This window comes from Pteronotus mesoamericanus, unplaced genomic scaffold (assembly GCF_021234165.1).
Source record: "Pteronotus mesoamericanus isolate MK-2021 breed Mesoamerican mustached bat unplaced genomic scaffold, CSHL_Meso_final contig_1018, whole genome shotgun sequence".
Taxonomy (NCBI): Eukaryota; Metazoa; Chordata; class Mammalia; order Chiroptera; family Mormoopidae; genus Pteronotus; species Pteronotus mesoamericanus.
Genome location: NW_026555002.1, coordinates 3,411,756 through 3,435,395, shown reverse-complemented (window position 1 = coordinate 3,435,395; position 23,640 = coordinate 3,411,756). Strand labels below are relative to the sequence as shown.

General features: G+C 50.7%; 2 protein-coding genes across 2 annotated transcripts in view; both read left to right on the top strand.

Moving 5' to 3' along the window:
- Positions 1–6,504, top strand: part of INPP5D (inositol polyphosphate-5-phosphatase D) — a 58,999-nt gene extending 52,495 nt beyond the window's left edge. The window contains exons 24-25 of the mRNA XM_054570792.1: positions 3,358–3,961; positions 5,353–6,504. Coding sequence (XP_054426767.1) covers positions 3,358–3,961; positions 5,353–5,355 — 607 coding nt within the window. The 3' untranslated portion in view covers positions 5,356–6,504. The remainder of the gene's footprint in view (positions 1–3,357; positions 3,962–5,352) is intronic.
- Positions 1–23,640, top strand: part of SNORC (secondary ossification center associated regulator of chondrocyte maturation) — a 252,871-nt gene that overhangs the window by 217,741 nt on the left and 11,490 nt on the right. The window lies entirely within an intron of this gene.

Here is a 23,640-nt window from a genome sequence, read left to right as displayed (position 1 = left end):
TCCCACTGCCAGGAGGCTCCGAGGAACAGAGGGGGAAATTTCCAGGGAGAAGCCCCTCTCTCACTGCAAGTTCCCCTCTCTCTGCTCAGCTGCAAGAGGCCTGTTCCCACGTGCAGCTTTCCTGGCTCTGCTGTGAGGGCTTGCAGAGGGGGGCGCGTGGGCCACGAACCTTCGGGAAAGGCCGGGAGGTCAGAGAAAGCTGACCTGCGTCTAGAACCGCAGGTATCAGGAGGAGAGAGCCAGGGAGGAGCCCGGGCCAGGCAGGAGCCTAAGCCACAGCCACCTCCCACACAGGCACCGGAACCAAGCGGAGCCATTCGTCAGCACCTCCAGGAGCCCGGCAGGTTTCTAGTGACCACAGGTGGCAGGTGGAAATGAGAAGCGCGGGGCCCAGTTAACAACAGGCGGAGACGCGCGAAGGAACGTTAGCTCCGTCCAGGAATTCCTAGGCAGCCGTCCTCGCTGTGCCTAACGACTTCGGGGGCCGCTCTCTCCCCTTCTATGAGCGCTTCTGGCTCAGCGGTGTTGTCTGTCGCCTCCTGGCAGCCAGGGAAGGGAGTGCTGTCCAACAGCGTCCCCCTGCGTCTCCCCGCTTCCATCCTTTTTGAGAGGTAGTTTATAGTTTCATTCCTCAAGCTTTTTCTCTAAAAAAAAAAAAAACAAAATTAAGAACGGATGGATGAATGGAAGGCAGGAAGGCATAGAGGATGTGACCGGCAGCAGGGGGCCGGGGAGGGCCAGTAATGGGGCGCACCCCGGGCTCCGCCGTGGCTGTCTCTGCGCCTCTGGCTTTCAGGGTTTGCTGATGGTATTTAGGAGGAAAGAAAAACAGCCTCAGTTTCCTCTCCTCAAAAAAATGAAGACAAAAGCCACCGTGATGGGTGCCAAGGGGCCTTTTTAGCAAAGGCCATCTCTTTGGCAGCCCAGGAAACGGATCTGTGAACAGCCACATAGAACAAGGAGGTGATTTACGTGAAACGTTTCTCAGTTCCCCAACGTTAGCGTATCTTTGTGGTTAACCGGTTGAACACAGCACACAGTATGGAACAGGCAGGGGAGTGTGTTCCCTTCAGCTTCACGGGTGACAGCTTGAGGACGGGGACACCTGTGGGCAAGGGGCCTCCTGGGTGGCATTCTAACAAGCTCACTGCTCACCAAAGAGGGGATTAGAGGCAGGAGGCCGGCAGGCCCCAGCTCTGCCTGAGCAAAGCCTGTGGAAAAGGGGGTGTCACCAGCCTCGTCCATGTCACCCCACTATGGCCCTGCACCCTAGTAGGATGACCAGCCCTCCCAGTTTGCCCCAAACTGTTCCCTTCTTTGCACTAAGAATCCCACTTCCCAGGAAACCTTCACGTCCTGGGCCAACCCGGACAGCGGCTCACCCTGGACCACAGCCATGTGGTTAGAAAGATTCTCAGCCCCTGCTGAGCGCTTCCCTGCCCCCGGCCAGAGCCCCAGAACCGACTCCGGGACCTGAGACGCGGAGCCCTCCTGCCGTGGGGATTAGCCCTGTGCCCTGGGATTGGCTCACTTATTCCACAGCCGGGGCCCATGATGGCAGTCGGTTTCCTTTTATCTTTGGTCATGGAAATAAGACTTAGAAAAATTTTTTGTGGTTTTCCCAGAATCCCCTGCTCCGACCAAGCTTCCGCCCCTGGAAGAATGGCAGCAGCCCCTCCCAGAAGGAGAGTTTGACTTGCTGCTTTTGCTGCTCTTGTCCCAGGGGACTGAGCTTTGGAATGACCGAAAGGATTACCTGCAGGGCCCTGTTCCCGTCCTGCCCCTAATTCCCTGGGGCAAACGCCCCTCCTATCTCAGTCCCTGAAAGTGGCTGTCAGGGGTCAGATCACGCATTATTCTTTTCTCCTTCTTGCCTCTTCATTAGAAGCTTCCAGTCGGTGCTGCTTGTGCCTTCCTGCCCCTTCCTCCCTGGGCTCACTCATAGCAAATGTCTTCGAGGGTCCAGACGGGGGGGACGGAGGATGGCCTGAGGTGGAGGGGTAGCTTTTGAAAGCCTTCCTTCAAGGCTCCAACGTTCCTCATTACCCAGCTGCCTCCAGGTCTTTCCAAAGGGGAATGACCCAAAAACTGAGTCTACGGTCAAGCCCCATTGGCACGTCCCTGAGGCTGGCCTCCCCGACGCTCCATGCCATCCTGTCTCATTGGCACCTGCCAAGGGTGCATCTTGCCCTGTCCCCCCAGCCCACTCCTTACTCCCCGAAGAGCCCATTCGCCTTGGCTGCTCGGCACCTTTGAGCGGGTGTCAGGACACGTTCCATCGGTGAGAGGCAGTCAGCGGGTTCCCAGGGACCCACATTTTCTTCACGGCAGGCTCCTTTTCACAGAAAGCAGGACCCAGAAGACTCCCTTGGGAGATTATGCCGTGGGCCAGAAAGTAAATTAATTGTGTTCCCATTCCTGGTTCTCATCAGTTGCTCAGCAGGAACTCACCTCTATCTAATAAGAGCCATGAGAAAGCAGGAGACAGACAGAGGGGCCCTCACCCGCTGCGGCCCACGTGGGGCGCGCCCTCTCCAGCCCTTCGGCAGCTGCGGGCCCACTTTCTCGCTGCGGGCCCCCCTCCGCCCTCTTCCCTCTCCTGCTTCCCTGGTATTGACAGCGCAACCACAGGTTTTTCCTTCCCACTCTGAGCAAGGCAGGGAAGAAACCACAGTCACCAGGGTCCTGCCGGGGAGATCGCCATATCCATCAGGAATGATGGTCCCCTGAGCCCAGATTTTGTCCCGTTCATGGCTGGCTCCTATGCCTGGAGCACATAGCGCCTCTTTACATGTCTGTTAAATGAAACTCCTTCCCCTGGGGCCCTCCAGAAGCACAGGCGGGGACTGAGGATGTCTGGTCACCTGCGAGGCTTCTGCTCCCCTGAGGGAGGCTCTGGGGTTCTTGGGGGGCAGGGGTTGGGCGCGGGGACAGCAGGCCCAGAGCCGCAGTGAGCGGCACGGCTGAGGGGGGCAGGCTTCTCTGACGAGGGCTATGGGGCTGGTTTTGGTATCGGCGGTGCCGCGTGAACCCTCCCTTCCCTGTGAGCACTTTTTACGGCGGAAAGGTCCAAGTGACTGCGGAGGTTACCTATGTGATCATCAACATAGGAGTCACACAGTCCCTCTTCCTTTCATCTTTAATTTTGTTTTTAATTGAGGTGAAACTCATGTAATATAAATTAACGCTTTGAAAGTGAACGATTCAGTGGCATTCAGTGCTTCACAATGTCGTGCAACCGCTGCCTCCCTCTACGGCCAAACATTTTTATCGCTCCCGAAGAAAACCCCAGAGGCACTAAGCAGCTGCTCCCATGGGTTCCTCTCCCCTCAATTTCTCCTCTTTCTTTCACTCCAGGCCTGGCGATGCGGGGAAGAACGCAGCGGAACCTTTGCCTCAGGAAGAGCCTGAGCTGGCCAAGCCCGAGATGTTTGAGAACCCGCTGTACGGGTCTGTGAGTTCTTTCCCTAAGCCGGCTCCCAGGAGAGAGCAAGAATCTCCCAAAATGCTGAGGAAGGAGCCCCGGCCATGCCCAGACACAGGATCCTTGTCGCCCAGCATCCTGCTCTCCAAAGCCCAGGACGCCGAGGGCAGCAAGGGGACAGGCAAGCCGGTGCCCACGCCCTTCGTCAGCCCCACGCCCCGGCTCCGCTCCTTCACTTGCTCGACCTCTGCCGAGGGCCGGCCGGCCACTGGGGACAAGAGCCAGGGGAAGCCCAAGGCCCCTGCCACCGCCCAAGCCCCAGTGCCAGCCAAGAGGCCCATCAAGCCTTCCAGGTCGGAGCTGAGCCAGCAGGCCCCGCCCACGCCGGCTCCACGGCCCCCTCTCCCCGCCAAGAGCCCGGCAGTCCTGCACCTGCAGCACTCCAAGGGCCGCGACTACCGCGAGAACGCCGAGTTCCCCCACCAGGGCAAGCACCGGCCCCCCGAGGACACGCCGCTCAGCAGGGCTGCCATGCAGGTGCGCCGGCGTGGGTGTGGGGGTGCGTGTGTGTACGTGCATGTGGCACCGCCACTGTGCTGAGGAGTGGCAGGCACATGGGATCCTGTTCACGCATGTGAACCTGTGTGACCACCATGCCAGGACTCGTGTGCATGTGTGTGATAGGAACTCCCATGCCCAGAGGAGTGTGCACGGGTGAACATGCCCTTGCATGGATGCGCGTGCATGTGAATGTGCATGATAACAACGACCTAGCCCAGGAGTGGGTTCCAATGAACAGTGTTCTGGGGCTGCTCCATGAGGAAGGGGTGGAGTCGGGATTTGAACCCAGGCCTGTCTGTCCTGAAAGTCCCTGCTCCAATGGTGGAAAGGTTATAGGAGGGGCTATAGATAGACTCTGAGCCCCCCTGTGTCAGGCGCAGTGGAATAAGACTCCATAAATACAGCCCTGGCTGGTGTGGCTCAGTGGGTTGAGTGTGAGCTGCAAACCAAAGGGTTGCCAGTTCGATTCCCAGTCAGGACACACGCCTGGGTTGTGGGCCAGGTCCCCAGTAGGGGGCATTCAAGAGGTAACCACACATCGATGTTTCCCTCTCTTTCTCCCTCACTTCCCCTCTTTAAAAAACTTTTTTTAAAAAGGCTCCATAAATACAAACAGCCCAGATCGTTTACATTTCATTATCCTCATCATTAGTATTAGTGCTTAAAATTTTCCCAGGATTGTAACACTTCAGGTACAATGTCCCCTTCCTTTTTATAAAACAGATTTCTTTTTGAGCAGAACTAATTGTGATAATAACAGACTGTGGAGCCCAGCTCTGTCGGGTGTGGATCCCCGTTCTCCTACTTCCTGACTCTGTGCCTTGAGCTTCAGTTCCTCATCTGTAAAAAGGGGGCTGTTAGGGGAACCTGCCACATAGGTTTATGAGGAGGCTCAAATTTGATTAAATATTATTATTATATGTTATAATGACATCTAAATTATGTTGGGTGGGTTTTTTTTAGACCTTTATTTATTTATTTTTAGAGAGAAGGGAAGGGAGGGAGAAAGAGGGAGAGAAGCATCCATGTGTGGTTGCCTCTTGTGCGCCCCCCACTGGGGACCTAGCCCACAACCCAGGCATGTGCCCTGACTGGAAATCGAACCAGCAACACTTTGGCTCAATCCACTGAGCCACATCAGCCAGGGCTAAATTATGTATTTATATGCTATGCATACATGTAACACGTATGTGTGTATATTAGAAGGTGTTTAAAGTACTTAGAACTTAATACGAAGTGTTGGCTCTTCTCAGCACTCTGTTAAAGGAACCCTGACCTAGCACACAGTGTGCAGGGACGTGGGGACCTTTAGTTAAACCTGGCCTGGGGAGGGTACAACGCTGACACCCTCTGTCCTTGGCCCACAGTGAAGCGCCTGGTGAGCTGCTCGCAAGACGGGAGCCCAGAGGAGCAGCACCAAGCCACCCCGACCCTCCCCTGGGACGTGCTGCTGGCCCCTCCTACCCAGCTTCCCATGCAGGACTTCGTACTTTTCAGGAGAAGCCCAGCGCCTGTGTGATCAGCAGAGTGTGCCGGCTTCGAAACTTGGCCCCACGGGCTGAGGCTGGGAGGGAAAGTGCCCCCGACAGGCACCAGCCAACTTGCACCCTTGGGCCCCCAGCTTGATCGTGGTACTTGGGACCCAAGAGCCTTGTTCTGGTCGCCATTTTGAACTAAAAATGCTGATTTCCGGGTGGAAATAGAAATAATAATAATATTAATAATAATAATAATGGCTGCATGTATCGAGCACTCACCACATGCCAGGTACCTGCTAACTGCTTCACAAACAGTATGAGTTGAGTCTTCTTCAGCCAAGCGAAGCCACATTCCCAGACCCCCAGTTCAAAACAGCATGTCCTGAGTGGTTTGGACAAAGCATTAAAAATTAAGGCCGGTGCCCTGCTGGAGTGAGACAGGGCTTGGACTGCAGGAAGCTGAAGAGTGAGTGTTAATTTAGGGTACAAGAAACCTGGCCTTGGGGCTTTGGTGACAAAAACTGCTTTAGGTAAAGTCCCAGGGGCTCGGGGCAGAGCCGGTGCTGAGAGCAGGGTTCTGGCCGGTCCTCTCAGTTCTTCATTCGAAGGAGGACGGGCCCCTCTGATTCTTCAGTGGGGAGGTCCGGCTTCAGCCCAGGCTGGAGACGCCCGGGCCTGAGTCAGGGCCCCTGTGCCCCAACTGCTGTGGCCGCGGCTGAGCCAGGCCCCCAACACTTACCCCATCGTGCTAATCCCAGAGCGTCTGCTGCTGCTCCTGAACCTGAGCGCCCTGCCTGGCTGCCTGGGACAGGGGGCGGCGGGGAGCATCTCAGTGCCTGGCTCTCAAAACAGCACGGCCTTTTCTCTGAGCTCCCGTGGCCGCGGGCCCTGCTTCCCTGATTGCTAGAATCGATCCGTGATGTCTTTCCTTGTGTTGCTTTCTCACATAACAGAATTAACGTAGGAAACCAAATCCAGAAGTGTGCTTGTGAGTACGAGAGACTGGATACATCCCCACGTCCCCTCGTGTGCCAGTCTGTGCGACCAATAAATTGTGCCTTTCTCACTCAGCTCCCGTCCGTGTGGCCGTTTTTCCTGACACCCAGCCACAAACACCGCATCCAGTCCCCGAGTTCCGGTGCCACCATCTACTGGGGCTGGCTCTAGCCAGATTTCTCTGTCCGCTCTGCCTTGCTCCCAGTTCTACGCCTCCCAAACACTCCCACAGCAGGATGAGGGGCAACCCCAGAAATTCCCACCTCTTTATCACCGAACTAAGTTACAGACAGCCCGTGACTTAGGGTGGTTCAGTGATTCCAGTTAGGATTTTATGACTTTATAAAGGTGTGGAAGTGACACACATCCAGTGGAAACTGTGCTTCGGATCTTGAATTTTGATCCTTTCCATGGCCAGGGACATGCAGTTACGAGACTCTCCCGCGATGTGGCCACCAGTGGCTGCTCCCAGGCAGGCGCGCGAGCTCGGAGGTCAGTAGCCGATGCTGTTTGTTGCTAGTGATTTTTGGATATCGTGTCCTGAGTGCCTTTAAGGTAGGCGAGGCAAAGCTACGATGTTCAGGAGGTAAGGGGTATTAAAAGCATTTTTGACTTATGGTATTTTCTTTTAAAAAAAAGATTGTATATATTTATTTTTAGAGAGAGGAGAAGGGAGGGAGAAACAGAAGGAGAGAAACATCCTTCGTTTGCCTCTCACACAGGCCATGCGGAGGAGCCAGCCCACAACCTAAGCCTGTGCCCTGACCGAGAATTGAACCAGCAACTTTTCTCCTTGCAGGACAACTCTCAACCCACTGAGTCACACTGGTCAGGGCTTGGCTTGCACTGTTTTCAATTTATGAAGGATTTATAGGGATGTAACCCCATCGTAGGAGGGGCACGTGTAGTTTACGTCAGCTTTTCGTCACCAGCTTCCTAACCAAGCAGGCGGGTTACTGACTGAGCGCTCCTCACCAAGGGCTCGCCCCTGAGATTGCAGAGGCTGTTACGATTACTTGTTTTAAGATGCACATTTTTGCTTCTTTGCATGATTCTCTGAACACAGATTTTGTGTCAACAGGAAGGGGCTGGTATGGGGTGGATATTCTCTAACAGCCGCTTGCTGCTGGGCTCCAGGCATCTCCCTCCCCCACCCCTCCGCCCACCCCTGCTTGGGGGGCCATTCCCCAGGGACCATCATCAGCCTTCGGGCTCCTCCTTCCTGAGTCTCGGCTCCTTTTCCATCCCGATAGGAGGGAAATTAGGGAGCCTTTCAGAAAAGCTCTCTCCCACAGCGACCTTCCCTAAGCCCGGCCTACAGGTCCTCCCTTCGCCTGTCCTTAAAATAGCTCCTTTCTCTCCACAAACTAATTTCCATGGAGACCCAGCTCTCTGGGGGCAGAAGCTTTCTCCCAGGCCCCAGCCTTCACTCCAATGGGAAGAGAGCCTTTGGAATGCAAATGCCTGGTCTCGCCCACACAGACCCTCAACTCCAAGGTCCCTCTGGGGGACATCTGCTCTGTGCCGGGCCAACACTGGCAGGGAGAGTCCAGGACAGTTTACTGCCTTGTCATGTTCTGTCCGGGAGGCCGTCTGCAACGGTCAGTTCTCTCCCCGGTCACAGCCTCGGCTTGTCCTTTTATCCAAGCTGTGTGCAGCTGGGGGTCTCCTGCATGTCTCTGGTGTGTCCTAGGCCCTGGGAGTCACGCATTTAGGGAGGAGGCTGTGGGTGGGGCCGGGGCGGTACATCCTGGGCTCTGGGATCGGACAGGATGGGGTTTAAATATGCTTTTTGTTTCCTAAAGGTATGAGCTCGTGTGGGGTTTAGGTTTCCTGAGCCTCGGCGTCCTTGACTTTGAAGCAGGGCACAGGGCGCCGTGTGTGCAGTGTGGTTGTGTGGTTGTATGGACTCTGAGCTGGCCTGGCCTGTCCGGGGCACCCAGTGACATCCATCACCTGCAGCCCCTCCGTCTCCTGGGAGCTGGGGCTGTGGGCGGGAAAAAGCCCAGGCAGCCCTGCGGGCGGGCCGTCCGGCGCTAGGGGAATGTCCTGGAAGGAGGCAGGTAAAGGCTTCCCAGGCGTGGGCCAGGGCCTGAAAGTAGCCAGGCAGGAAATCCAGGGGCGGGTTGAGGCTGGGCAAGCCTTCAAGAAACGGGGCCTTGAGGGGCTATTTGAGGCCAGGTGAACTAGTTGAGGCCAGGTGAACGAGTTGAAGCCAAGGGGAAGCTGGCTGAGGCCAGAGGAACTAGTTGAGGCCAGGGGTACTGGCTGAGGAGGGTAGCTGACGGGGGTAAGGGTGGGCGGGGGCGAGTGGAACTGCTTTAGTTACACGGATCAGAGCTGCTCAGAGAGCCTGAGCCATTGGGAGTGAACCCTGGGGACACGCAGGAAGTCCTTGTGCAGGGGCCCAGCCAGACTTCACGGTGAACGGTGGGGGGACAGGGCAGTGCTGGCCCGCGCGCCGGGCCGTTCCCACGACCAGCAGCAGTCCCGGTCCCCACACAGCAGCCCTGGGCCCTCGGCCGTCCTGGATGAGCCTACCCCTGAGGGGCTCAGCTCCGGCAATCCAGCTTCTCCCTCCGCTGGCTTCTCCCTTCTTCTCGCACCAAGTAAGTGGCTCAGGGTCCATGTGTCATCCTGCAGGGACCGGAACAGACAGTGACATGCTGCTCCTGTGCTCAGGAAGGCCAAGACTAGGACGAGGCAGGGGAGGCGCTGGGTACAAAAGGGCAGGGGCGGTCACTCTCCGGTGCCCACCTGAGCTTGCACCATCTTAAACAGAGCACCCAGATGCCTCGCTCGCCTCACCCCAGCCCTGGCCTGCAGGGCGGGGTGGGGGCGTCTTGGATGCCTGGAGGAGCTGAATGCCTGTGAATGACAAGGCACCATGATCCACAGCCCTGGCAAGATGGGGATGGGGGCACAGGGACGGACAAGGGAAGTCCTCCTTTGTGTTACGTGGAATTATGTTTTCGTCCATGGGATGTAAATTGCATTCTCATGCCTAATTTTGAGCTTATCCCCAGAAAGTGTCCTGCTTCATTTAGTTTTTAAAGATCTACTTATTGATTTGAGAGAGAGAGAGAGAGAGGAAGACACACACACACACACACACACACACGCACACATCTAAGGAGAAAAGATAAACAACAGAGATCAACGCACTCTAGATGGTGGACAAAGATGATACAGCAGCTATTTTAACTAGACCCAAGGACATAAAGGAAAACACTCCTGAAATAAATGAAAAGGAAACCTAGTATAGTGTGCTAGTCCCAGTGAAAATATTCTTCAAAAATAAAGCTGAAATAAAGACATTTTCAAGGTAAAATAAGACCGAGAGAATTTGTATCAGACCTACTACAAAAATGCTACGGGAAATGTTTTTAAGCTGGTGGGCTATGATAATAGGTAGAAACTCAGCTGTTCGGGGAGAAATGGAAAGCACTGGAAATAGTAAATATATGGATAAGTATAAGACTCTTCTCTTATTTTCTTTAAAATATCACTGTGTACAGCAATAATTATGACATTTTGCTATAGGATTTTAATGTATGTAGAGAGAAATGGAGCTATATGATTACAAGGCTTATACATTTTACATGAAGTGGGGCAATATTAACTCTAAATAGACTTGCTCTATTAAAAGTGTATATTTTAATCACCAGAGCAACCATTGGAGAAGGGGATCTTTTGGGACCTGTGTGTTTCCTCCCGTGGCCACTTCTGCATTCGCATTTCCTGCACATGTCTGATCTTTTGACCCTTGTCTGCCCCACACTGGTCTCTCCTACCCCCCGCCCCCAGTGCCTTTGCTCCACGAACCTCCACCGATGGAAGCCCACATGTAAGACTTCACTGAAAACGGGGGCGATGGATCGTTATTACAGAATATCACAGCCACAACTTACAGATAACTGTTAGGCGTCTTTATTCTTAAAGCTCTTCAGTCACCCGGCCACCAGCAATTTGTCTCTGAAGTTCTTTCTCTGGGGCCCCCCAGCCCTCCCTCTGGGAGAACCCCTCACAGCCGCATCGCTGCCCCCCCGCACTGCCTAGGGTGGCTCTCTGTCTCATTCAAAACCCATGCTGGCCAGGCCTTGGGGGTGGTCACCTCACAATAGCCATGATCCTCCAAGATGTTTGGCTACAAAAAGATAGTTTTCTCTCCGAAAAATTCCACTACCAGCTCTTCAACCACTTTTCCTCGCTCCTTCATGTAGATACACTTTCGAGCTCTCTGCTGGCCCCCTTCTTTGTTAAACTGGGCCATGAGCTCCCACCCAAACTTGCACCGACCACTTACCCATGTACGGAGCCAAACGTGTGTCATGGAGGCCGCCACACCCGCCCCCGATGGCTATTGTACTGCGGTACCCGCCTGGTGCCGCCCTCCAGGCGGCTTATTTGCTCGTCCAAAGTATAACTGTGTTAAGCCCTCCTACATGCTGGGCACACAGTGCCTGTCATATTACATGGGTGACTCACCCTGAGAAGAGTTCTCAGAAGACAGCTGAGAGGGTAAAAAGCCTTCTCTTCGGATCATCTCCTCATTACTGATAAACCCCGGGCCACCCCCAAGCCAGCTCAAGAAACCCAAGTCTGATAGGAAAAGGTGTTCAACATCGCAAATTAAAACCACAATGCAAATTTGAAATGCAAAATTGAAAGCACAATGAGATATGACCTCAAACATGTCAGAATGGCTATCGCCAATAAACATAAATCCACAAAACAAATGTTGGCGCGGATGTGAAGAAAAGGGAACCCTCATGCACTGTTGGTAGAAATGCAAATTGGTGCAGCCACCATGGAAAATAGTGAGGAGGTTCCTCAAAAGATTAAAAATAGAGCTACCGTATGACTCAGCAATTCCACTTCTGGTTATTTATCCGGAGAAATCTAAAATGTTAATTCAAAAAGATATACGTACCCTTATGTTCATTGAAAGAATGTTTGCAATAGCAACCAAAGTGTCCATCGGTAGGTAAATGAACAGATAAAGAAGATGCAGTACATTTATGCGATGGCATATTAGTCGGCCATAAAAAAAGAATGAAATCTTACCATTTGTGACAGCATGGATGGACCTAGAGGGTATTATACTAAGTGAAAAAAGTCAGAGAAACACAAATACCATATAATTTCACTTATATGTTGAGCCTAAAAATCGAAATAATAAACCTGAAACTAAAAATCAAAAATAAATAAATGAAACAGAAACTAAAAATCAAAATGAAGAAACAAAACAGAAACAAACTCTTAGGTACAGGGAACAAAGGTATATGTGCCGGATGGGGAGGGGATGGGCGGATGGCTGGGAAAGGTGAAGGGATTAAGATGTACAAATTGTAGTACAAAATAGTCATGGGGATGTACAGCACAGCAGAGGGAATATAGTTGATAATACTGTAATAATTTAAAAAACAAAAAAGAAAAAGAAACTGAAGACTGAATATAAAAACATTGTTGCAGTTATCTTTCGATATATAACCAACCATCTCAAAATGTAGTGGCTTAAAACAACGGCGACAGCTTTGCTCACAAATCCACAATGTGGGCAGAGCCTGACCCACCTGAAGGTCCAGTCGTTCCTGGGTCTAGTGGTGGACGTTGGCTGTCAGCCAGAACACCTGTGGCCACACCTCTGAAGTCACACACAATCACTTATGCTGTCTTCTGCTCAAAGGAAGCCCACATTCCAGGGGACCAGGAGTAGACTCCACCTTCTGATGGGCGATGTGTCAAAGAACTCGTGGACAGGTTTTGAACCCCGCATCCGTGAAGGGAAATGGTGATCATAACAGACGGGCAGCCAGGAGAGGGGTCACACTACCTGACCCACAGAGGGCTTTTTTAAACTCCTCACTGGCACTGCTCTCCCAAAAGTCCACGTGTCCACCCTGTGCTGCAGCCCTCGGCTCCTCTACTTTCTCGTCTCCTTCCCCCGCTCTCCACCCACCTCTACGCCCTCTCTGTCCCGGCTCCTGCAATCCCACCCCCAGTTTTTTTAATCAAGTTGGATTTAGGCTTTCATGGTTTCCCTTTCCCCATGGTCCCTCTCCATCAGTTCCTCAACGGGACCAACAGTAAGTTTCTCCTAAGGGAGATAGCAGGGGTAGTTTGTCACTCTTAAGTATTTTCGTGTATGTGTGCGTGCATGGATTTGCGTATGTATATGAGGTCTGTCTGAAAAAAGTCCAGCCATTGTTAGTATCATGAGAACAGTCTGCGAGACATTGATGGGACCTGGCAGCCAAGGAGAGTGGCCTGGGATGCTCGTGAGTAAACAATGACGACTTCACTGTACTAGTCAGTGGGGGAGGTAGGCACCATTGAGTGAGCGTGTGTACTGTGTAGCTGTCGCACTCAAAATGACTAAGTGAGTAGAGCAACGAATCTGCATCAAGTTTTGCATTAAGCTTGAACGTTCCTCCACGGGGACCATTCAGATGATTCAGAAGGCCGCAGCTACAGGCACCTGGTGATTGGCAGCTTCGTCATAACAATGTGCCTGCTCATGAACCACATCTCGTGCAGAGGTTTTTTTTGGCAGAATATCAAATTGCCCAGGTGATTTGGCCCCCCTAGAGCATAGACTTGGCTCCCGGTGACTTCTGGCTTTTCCCAAAACTAAAATCACCTTTGAAAGGGAAGAGATTTCAGACTGTCTATGAGATTCAGGAAAATACAACAGGGCAGCTGATGGCAATTGGGAGAACTGTGTAAGGTCCCAAGGTGCCTACTTTGTAGGGGACTGAGGTGCCATTGTCCTATGTGCAATGTTTCTTGTATGTTGTATCTTCTTAAATAAACGTCTCTATTTGTCATAGTATGTGGCTGGATACTCTCTGGACAGACTACTGTATATTTGCAAATTAACACAGTAATTTAGATAGACTAGACTTCTTTGTATGCACGTAACTCATGAATATCAAGAGATGCACCTGAATATAGAGGAAACAGGGCACACTCAAGGGAGACCTTAATGAGAAGAGTATTTACAGAGGTGCAGGCAGGCACAGAAGAATTACCCAGCGGGAAGCCATCACCTCCGTTAGATCTGAAGGGGGCGAGGGCGGTGCTACCTAAGGCGGCAAGACCAGGAGCTGGAAGGAGGAGCCGTGCCAGAAGCTGCAGCCGTAGGAGAAACCACCAACAGTCAGGAGGCAGAGAGGGGTGCGTTAAAGATAACCTCGACCTCCCTCTTCTCTGTCCTTTTATTCCCCTCTGGTTCTTTCCATTGGTCAAACACAACCAGAAGCCAGAGAGCAAGAGAGCGCTGGTGGTGATGCTGTCCCTTGGGGTCAGCGTCTAGAGGCGGACACACTGGGGAGGCAGAGAGTGGATGGGAGGGGAGTGAGCAGATGGAGAAAAGCAAAGACGGCCCGTTAGGGTTGAGAGCAAGGCTTTCAAACGACACACACATCGGGAGGAAAAGATGTTGGGGGACCACATGTCCAAACAATTAACAAAAACACACTGACAGCCATTGGCATGACAGACATTCTTAATTACAAGAGCTAATGAAGTGGGGTTCTTGGCATGACTCACTCCAGGGTAATTTATCCTTGGCTTAGAAAGCAGGATGGTTTTTACGACAGATTTTTCTAATTATATTTCACTTCTGTTAATACGAGGCTTCAGTACCTCGAGTAAACAGCACCTGATCCCCAAGCGGGATGGTTCCAGAGTGTGCTGAGCACTAGGTGGAAGCCAGCCTGGAGTTCGCGTGGCTGCAGACCACGCAGAAGGAAAGGCAAGTCTTTGCTTTGCTTCGTGGGTCCTGATCTCTGCCACTGGTTTGCCAAGGCATGAAGGGCAGCTGCTGTGATCCCTCTAAATAATGGCGCTCGCACTCGGCTGTGTGCCCGCATCGCCGGGAGACCCAGTGAGGGTTGCAGATTCCTGGGCCCGCCAGAGGGGTGGACCCCCTGGGTAGGGGGGCCTAGGAATCTGCATTTCCACAAGCATTCCAGCTCATTCTACTGGAGGTCGGTGCATTACATTTGGGGGAAATGCTGTTCAAGGGGCTGGCCATGCAGCTCATATACAAAGGAGGCCGAGTGGTGGGACAGAGGGAGCGGAGTTCAAATGCCAAGGTCACCACTGGTGGGCTGAGGCCACTTACCTTCTCTGTCACATGCAGGAAAGTCAACATGCACATAACAGCACACTTGGAGGTAATAACCAAGGAGTAAAAGGCATGATTCACACACAGCGGCACCCGCTCTTTGTACCCAGAAGCTTCTTGAACAAGCCTTTCTCAGGGCAGTAGGGCTCTGGGAGTTCCACCTTCAAAGACCAGTGAGCACCATCCTGAGCGACCACATTCCATACATTTCAGGACGAACATTAGTGTTCAGCCTGCAGCGTACGGACAGCAGGTTTCTGACCCGTTCTCTCTCGCTGTTGGCTTTGAACCATTGGACAATACAGTGTTAACGAAAAGTATTCAAACTAGCCACCTTAAATTTTTGCTTCTGGTTCATCGTGTGGCATCATGAGAAGGAAGAATCTTGTGCATGGCCTTCAGGGTGCAGAAACGTTCAGAAATGGCTCTAAATATAGACTCCCCCGACAGAGGGATTACTTTATGTCATTCTGTGGGGTTTTTTTTCCACAACATGTTCTGTGTGCTGGAATAAAATTTTTTAATGAAGTCAGAAGGCTAAATTTAAATGAACCTTCACCCTCTGTTCATTGCAAAATGCATTCATTACATTTAATTGGCTGCGCCTCTTGGCATCAGACCCTCAAGCAGCAAAACAAAAAATCAGGCTTCATAATGTAGCTGGCTTGCTCATGCTCAGAATCTACCACTGTCTTTCCCAATCTACCTAACTGACCATCAGTGAATACAGGTAAAAAGAGTTTCTAATTGTTCATCTTAAATCACCTTAATTGGACATGAGTATGTGATAATGTGTGACTTGAGGAATATTTTATGTAATGTACTTACCAATCCTAGATGATTTATAATAAGCTTCCAGGTTTTTTTGGCCAATAAATAGCCTACAAATTCTGCTTGTTATGGGAAATAAATTTGAACTGCAAGCTGTTCCAAGCAAGCCGTTCAAAACATTTACTTAAAACCTAGGCACGAAGTCTAATAGCCTGCTAGTGACTAGTAAAAAGCTGCTAGTAAAAGCTGAACAAGCTCTAGAGCTGTGCTTCTCCAACTTTTGTGTCCAAAGGACTCACCCAAGAAGCCCACGTAGCAATGCAGGTTCGGGGCCACCTACGGAGAATCTGATTTGGTAGTTCTGAGGGTGTGGGCGAGGTGAAACCTGGGACAGGCATTTTAATAAACTCCGCAGGTGACGCAGATGTAGCTAGCTGGGGACCAACTAGTCCATTTTGCCCACAAGTGTTCCACCTCCCGTATTTGCCCCTGCCTGCCCCTCCCGCTTGGCCCAGGCCCCCTCGCCAGGGCTGGCCTGGAGGCAGGTGTGTATCTGGGATCAGGGAATGTTCTTTGAGCTCTTGAACTTCTCTTGACCTGAGCACGTGACAACTGATCATGAACAAGGTAAATTCATGAAAATCTCGCAGGTTCCCTATCTCAGGGATTGCTCAGGGTCTAGCACCGGATGCCTTTGGGCCAAATGAAAGCTCACTGTCACGTGTGTCCTTTGCTTGATCCTCGCCACTCCGTAGGCTGGGTCTTAGGTGTACTCTATAGAGGAAGAAACTGAGGTTCTGGGAGTTTGGGGAACTTGGCAAAAGTCACGCAGGAAAGGTGGAAACCCATGTCTCTGAGCTATGTCTCCAATCTCCAAAGCTGTTCTTTCCAACAACGTGTTAAGACTTTGGTTATGTGGCCTGGATATTTGGAGGCAGGTTAAGCATTTTACATGAAAAAAGAAAAACAGTTACCTCTCAGGATTAATTTTCTATACAAGAGAAAAGATTACTTCTGTGTTCTACACGGGAAATAAAATTCTGAGAACTGTCTCCCTCAGTCTCTACCTTCAGGCCTTTCACAGGGCTTCCACCTTATGGTCAGGTATGAAATAGTAAAGTGAATTGAATCCTGATTGGCCTCCGGTTCTCCAGGCCTCTGTCCCTGCCCAAGGACGCTGGGGTTGGCTCTCTGGAGCTGGGCGGGGCCTTCCCAGAACTGTTTCCCCAACAGGATCAGAAACGTGAACTTCACAAACCTAACTCTAGAACTTTCAAAACTGACATTTGTAGTTTCATAGTTTTGATGGCCTGCTCAGAGTGCCGGAAGAAAAATACCTTTCCGTTCAGTGTCTGGTGACAGACAGCTTCCTGGTTCATGGATGGCCATTTCCTCAGTGTCTTCACACGGCAGAGAGAGAGGGAAAGGGGGCCTCTTACTTTCCTTAGGAAGGGGTACCAACCACCCTAGTGGATGAGAGCCCCGCCCTTATGACCTCATTGAACTTGAATTATCTCCTAAAGGCCCTGTTTCTAAATATAGTCCCATTGGGGTTTAGGGATTCAACACATGAATTTTTTGGTGGGGGGCACAATCCAGGCCACGGTGGATAGATCCAGTGATTTTCCAGGAAAGAGGCGAATGGACAGCTTTCCTCCTGAAGCCAGGACGTTCTGTCTGAGAAGTCCCCCTTCCCATCCTCCTGCAGAGAAGTGGTTCAGGAAGTCACCAAGTGGCACTGCCAGCCCGTAGGCGGGGCGCCCCTGGAAGATGCTGTGGCTGCTGAGTCTGGTTCCCTAGAGTCTGGAGCATATTATACGCAAATCTGTCTGCGTGTGTACGCTTCCTGGCAGGCACCTGTAGCCACAGTGGCTTCCCTGTTGGGTTGTGGACAGATCAGGAAAGCTCTGGCCCAGGCCTGCCCTTGGCTCGGCTCCTGAAAGCAGAGCCTGACGCTGGGATTCTCGTCCGGGGGATTTACTGGAGAAACGCTCTCAACATGGGCACCAGGATAGATGCCGAGGGAGGCAGGCGGGGCAGGGGAGGAAGTTAGGCCGAACTGTAGTTCTAGGAGAAGCCTCCCCTCAGCCCATCCCCTGGGGCGCTCCAGAATGGACCGTGTCACGGAGAGTGTGCCATTCAGAGGCAAGGGCACAGGGCACATGTGCCCACCCCCAGCTGTCATTGGCCGCCTCCCAGGCATCTCTAGGAGGGAAGGCAGCTCTGATCAATAAAGGCAACAGTCCAGAGCGGGGGACAGGTGTTAGCTTTCAGCAGCTGATGCCCACTGCAACGGGGGGCCAGGTCCACCGGCTGCGACAGAGGACTGGGTGGGCCCCCACTGCACCTGCTCCAGACCCTGTGGCTGGTGCTCCTTGCCCAGAGAACCTCTTAGCTAAGTCCCTCACCTCCCTGGGTCTTTGCTGGAATCTCACCTTCTCAGTGAGATCCCCCTGCCACCCTCCTGACAAGCACAGCCCCTCTGCCCCCGCCCCCAGCACCCCAGCTCCGTGCCACTTTTTCTTTTTGTCTGTAGCTTCATCACGCTCAGATGTACCTAATTTACTGCCTTAATATGTCCATTTTTTTTTAATGGCCTGTCTCCCCTATTGGAATAGAAGCTCTTTAAGGATGGAAATGTTGGTTCGAGCCTTAGCACTAGAATAGTGTCTGCCAAATACAGGCACTTAATAAATAAATGCTTGTTGAATTATTAAGTCTCAAAGGGGCCCTGACTCAAAGAAGGGAGGGTTCAAGACCCTAAAGAAAAGATGGCCATAAGGGCACTAGCCAATTCACTTGGGGCGACAGGAGGGGTGCCTACACCCCCTGGGGACACACGAATAATGTCATGTGGGGGCCGAAGGGAAGCACCGTTGCTGGTGTGCTCTGCGTGGCTGCTTGAGGCTGTCCTGCCCAACGCAGCTGCTGCGCTGAGGACTTGTTAGGCTCGTCCTTGCCCTTCCAGAGTCACTTTGTCTTCGCTCTCCCTCAGAGGTCTCAGGAAAGCTGAGGCCACCCCAGTGATAAGACCTTACTTAGCAGCACTTTTCAAAGATACGGAAATGCTAAGACATGGAAACACTCAGACGTGACGCTGCTTCACAAACACTAAGTGAGGAATTTTCACCACGGCCTTAGAGAGCGCTCATTCATGTGCACACACCCGCAAGTTCGTGCCCACATCGATATCCACATCCTACCTTACAGAGAAGGGAGCTTAGACAAATCCTGAAAAAAAAAAGGTTTTTTAATCATCTCTACCTAGCCTTCTCCCCAGACAATTCACAGGTAACTGTTTACTCCTTGCCTAGACAAGGTAGGCAAAGTATTTAGGCAGACATTACCCGAAAGAGAATGAATATGAATGAGGAGTAAATGGAAAACTGTTCGATTTTTTTTTAAATTTTTATATTTTTAGATTTTATTTATTTTTAGAGAGAGGGGAAGGGAGGCAGGAAGAGGGAGGGAGAGAAGTAGGTTACTGGGGTTAGCTGGTGACAGAGTCTCTCAAAACCCTCCTTTGGCTTAGCTTTCTTTCACAAGGACCACTTTTGTAAAACAAATCTTCTAAGGAATTGTACCCCCGAGGACAAATGTGTTTTCAGGGTCCTAAGACATTTTATAAATCCCCAGATAATTGTGTGATGCAAGGTTATTTACTTTGTCAAAAATGTTTTATTACCTCAGGCTGAAATGTCATTTGTACATGTTTTCTTCATTTAACCTGACTTTGCCCATGAGTCAGATAATGAACCTGAACCTAGAATCAAAATATGCAAACCATTCCAGCTGGAATGCAAGAGTACAAAGACCACACGCGGCAGGACAGATTTCAGAAAACACTGTGCACATGTGTGCGCACAAGAGGATGACTTTTGCCACATTGGCTCTGTGGACCAACAAATAGAACAGTAGCATTTAGTGTCACAGGTGGACTTGCTGATTTTATGTACTTTTGACAGTTGATTCATATTTCCAATCATCCAAAAACCTCCCCCTATACTTGACTATCAACCTGGAGTCATGTTAATAACTATTTTATTTTCAAAATTCAAAAATTTAAAACAACCTTAAAAAATTCTGACTTTGTATGATACTCTTTCCCTTTGAACTTCCCTCAGTAGAAATCAACCGAAATTGTATATTTCTTCTGTGCCAACCAGAATGGAACCATCAATAAAAAATACTTTATTTTTCACAAAAGCCATTCACTTTTTTTAAAAAACAGCTTTAGCTATGAAACAAGTCTCACCAGAAATGGAATTTAAGGTATTTTTTTCCTTTTTTTAAAAAAATTTTTCTTAGTGGGGAAGCTGCCTAAAAGGTTGCTGGCCGTTCTCAGTTCCTGCTGTTGGCCGCTCCATAGCCCCGGTTTTCCCTGATCACGTCACCAAAACGCCTGCCCAGGCTTCACTTCCTCTGGGAAAATTCACGCACTTGGGCTGTGTAGTTGGGCCGAAGGTGAAGCAAATCCCTGCCCACTGGTCTTGGAGATGCCGTGAAATCACAAGTGGGAACGCGGGCTGCTGGGGAGGAAGGGAGATGGTTGCATCCATCCCCTTGGCCCTCGGTCTGGCACAGAGGACAGGCAGGCAGACCCCTACCCTGTTGCATGAGGGGCTGCCACCTCCCCAGTCATGACAGGGCACGGCAAGACCCTGTTTCCTCTGCTCTGAGACCCCCTCATTCCCAACCTAGAACCTGGAGTTGCACTTGGTGTCAACTTGATACCCCCACAAACAGCCACATCTTAGGCCATGCGAGATACTGATTTATTTATTCACAGTCTTACCCCATGGCTGAATGCTTTGCCCATGGTCCCGCTGCAGAGAATGTAGTGTTGGTTAGACCCCCTGCAGAGCTATTAATACCCTGTGAGTGAGTCATTCGAGCAGTGCTGGTTGAAATGGTGTCCCTTCACTTTCTGTGTAGGGGGGAAAGAGAAAATACTTCTAACATATGGCAACTGTATTTTCTAATATCCCAGGTCCAATTCTAATATTTCTATTTGCTACTTTGGGGTTATTAAAACTGTCTCTATCAACAGATACTATTATTCAGGAGAGAGTTTAAGTTACTCAGGAGTTCATGAGATCTCAGATCCAGAAACTTTTTCCAAGAAGTTTGGAAATGCATTGCTGGTTAACAACGCAGAGTGTTTGGTGAGAAGAGCAGAGGATTGGCCTTCCCCCTCTTGTTAGGGTTTTAGTACAAACAACCCTGACTTAGTGACCGCCAGTGGGGCTGCTACCATTCTGTCTGCCCGGCCCTGGTCTTCCTTCTCCTGGGCTTGCCTGCTATGTTACTCAAGATTATCGGGTGGCCAGTAAAAATAAAAACCCAAAGCAAATGAGCTTTAGTAACACACAGGGACGTGCTGGCTCCTGTAACCAGGCAGGAGGAGAATAGGGCTGGGTTACTTTCAGGAAGGGCTGGATCCGGGGCTCTAAGGCCCCCGAGGGTTCTTAGTTTCCTACCTCAGCTGCTTCCCGTGTGTTTTTTTCAGACCAATCTTTCCATGACACATGGCAGTGGACGTGAATACTAGTGGATCCAGATGCATAGCCTCCAGCTGTGCGGTGATGTAGGAATTGCGTTTCTATGGCTTACATTTCAAAGGAGTAAAAGGGCTCCTCCCTCCCAGATCCAGCTTTGACATGCCTGTGGAGGACAGTGATTGGCGAAGGGTACCCTGGGACCAATTTGTTGCCCGAAGTGATGGGAAACCCCATAACTATAGCCAGGAGCATGGGATATGTTAATAAAAGAATGGGGGCAGGGCGGGGCTGGGCAGAAGACAAGACAGGCCCCACATCTCCCTTCTTCTGGAAACTGCCACTTCCCCTCCATCCAGAGGGAACCACCCTGGAAGACTGACCCTTCCCCTTTGCTGTGACAGTTAGACATGGGCCCTTGCTGGTCCATCAGAGTCTCTCCCAGGAACTCAGAACTGGGGCTTGGCGATACCGGTGTGGCCTATGGCTTGCTTGTACTGAGGAGTGTTGGAGGGACCGTTCTCCTACCATCGGGTGGGAGGACTGTGACACAGAAAGAGTGGGGCGGCAAGACGAGAGGGAACGGGAGCAGCGATTTACCGAGGGAAGCAGGTGCAAAGGGCTACACACCCTGACGGGGTCCATCTCCTGGTTCCCCTGTTCCCTGGTGTCCAGCCACATCCTGCTGCGAGCTCTGCGCAGGCAGCGACCACTATCCTCGCAACCCCCCTTGCCCTTAAGGAAGCTCAAACTGCATTTCTACGGCTTGTAATCGAAAGCCTTCTGATCCTCTGTGTTATCCCAGAAAGACAGCCACACCCCGGACCCTGACACACAGTGCAGGGCAGGGTGAAATGGGTGGGTTCTCGCACCCGTCTCCCTCTGCTGAGCCCAAGCTGTCGGTCTTACTCTGTGACATCCTGGAAGTTATTTGACCTCTGCAAGTCAGTTTCCCTACTTGTGAAGGGAACTATCGAGAGTAGCTGCGTGGCTGTGTTGCGAGAATCAAACGAGTCAATCCACGTAGAGTACAGTGCCTGGCATGTAAAAATCACTCAGTAAACATTAGTTGTTACTCACAGTAGGGGAGGGCAGCAGTGTCTGGGAGACGGCCCAGCCAGGGATCACGTCCTGGCTTGCTAGGTGGGCAACCCTCTGGCGGTGACCATTCCAGACACGTGGCTGCCAATACGGAGAGGGGATAACAAGGACTTTCTCTAAAAAGTTGAATTTTACTGTAATGCTTGTATTGCTCTTCCCCAGGGTGCCCTCCCTATTGACAAATTTAGGAATTAATTACATCTCTTTATAAGTTACTCTGTTTCACATGTTCTGGTTGAGCCAAACTGCACTGTCGGCTGAAACAGAGACTGGACAATGGAGGGCAGCGGTTAAGGGCACAGATGCTAGAGACAAATGACCTGTGTTTGAACTCAGGTCTTGCCACTAACTGGCCTGGTGTCCTCAGGCAAGTTACTTAACCTCCTGTGCCTCAGATCCCTCATCTGAAAGTGAGGGTGAAGTGGCTAACAGTAGCTCACAATGACGCTACCGAATACGCTGTTGGGAGGATCGAAATGGTTAACACTAAGTGGAATACTCAGAAGGTTTGTGCTTATTAGTTATCTCACACAGAGCCTAGCACCCTGCTATATAAATAGTTTTAGCAATAAATACATGTTCAGTTCTATAACTTTTTCTTGCAGATGTAGTGCATGCATAATGTGTAACAATGAGAATGTATATAAGGTAGAGATAATGCATATGATAAAAGAAAAATACTAGCAATGCCACTGCTCAGAGATAATACTATTAGTATTTTCATATATTCCATTATTAATTAAATGACATTTACTGAGTGTTTAGTATATGAAAGGCTTTACACTCTTGCTAAAGCTGTAACAGGGAGCAAAAAGCGAGCTAGTTCTTTCCTCATGGAGTTTACAGTCTAGTGGGTGGAAACGCACCTTCAAGTAATGATGCAGATACGTGCGGTGGTGCAATCGTGAAATATGCTGTAAAGGAGAGGTATATGGGTAGTAGGGATATGAGCTGGTTGTGAAGGCCTGTTTTCTAAAGGTTATGAGGAAATGGTTACTGAGCTGAGAATTAACTCAAAGAAATGCACTCAGTGAAGTCAGAGGGCAGAGTGTGACCAACAGGAGCACAGTAAATCCAAAGGCCCCGCTGTAGGAGAGAACATGGCGAGGAGAAGGGAGCCGGGCGTTCCAGGCCGCTGCCGGGCGCACTAGATCGCACCGCTGATTTAGGGAGACGGCAGACCTAGCAGAGCTTCGTGTGCTTAGTTTAGAAATTATATCCTCTATTCATTAAAAAAAAATTTGGCCAGGGACACACTTGTTTTACATGAACAGGATTTATAATACATATTGCTTTTATTATGAACATTTTTTGAACAATAAGAGGTAATTTATCTCTTATTGTTGGAAATACAGGTTGTTTTCAGCATTTTCACTTTTTCTAAGGTTTTCTACATATGGACATTAGTCCAAATATTTCTTGGCATCAAATTTCTACAAATGTAATTCCTGGTTCTGCAAATTTGTTAACATATTTTCATCGTAATTGTGTCTGAAAAATTAGCATATGCAACTGTCAAGATGTGGTGCTGTGTGAGGTGATGGTCTTTTGAGGTTGGCTGGACTCTCACACCCACAGGCATTCTGCGTGCCTTCAGAGCCTGCTGCTTCATTCTCTTCAGTGTGTGAGGAAGTCCCTTCCATTTATGATCTCCACACTCCTTCCCTCAAGTTCAGA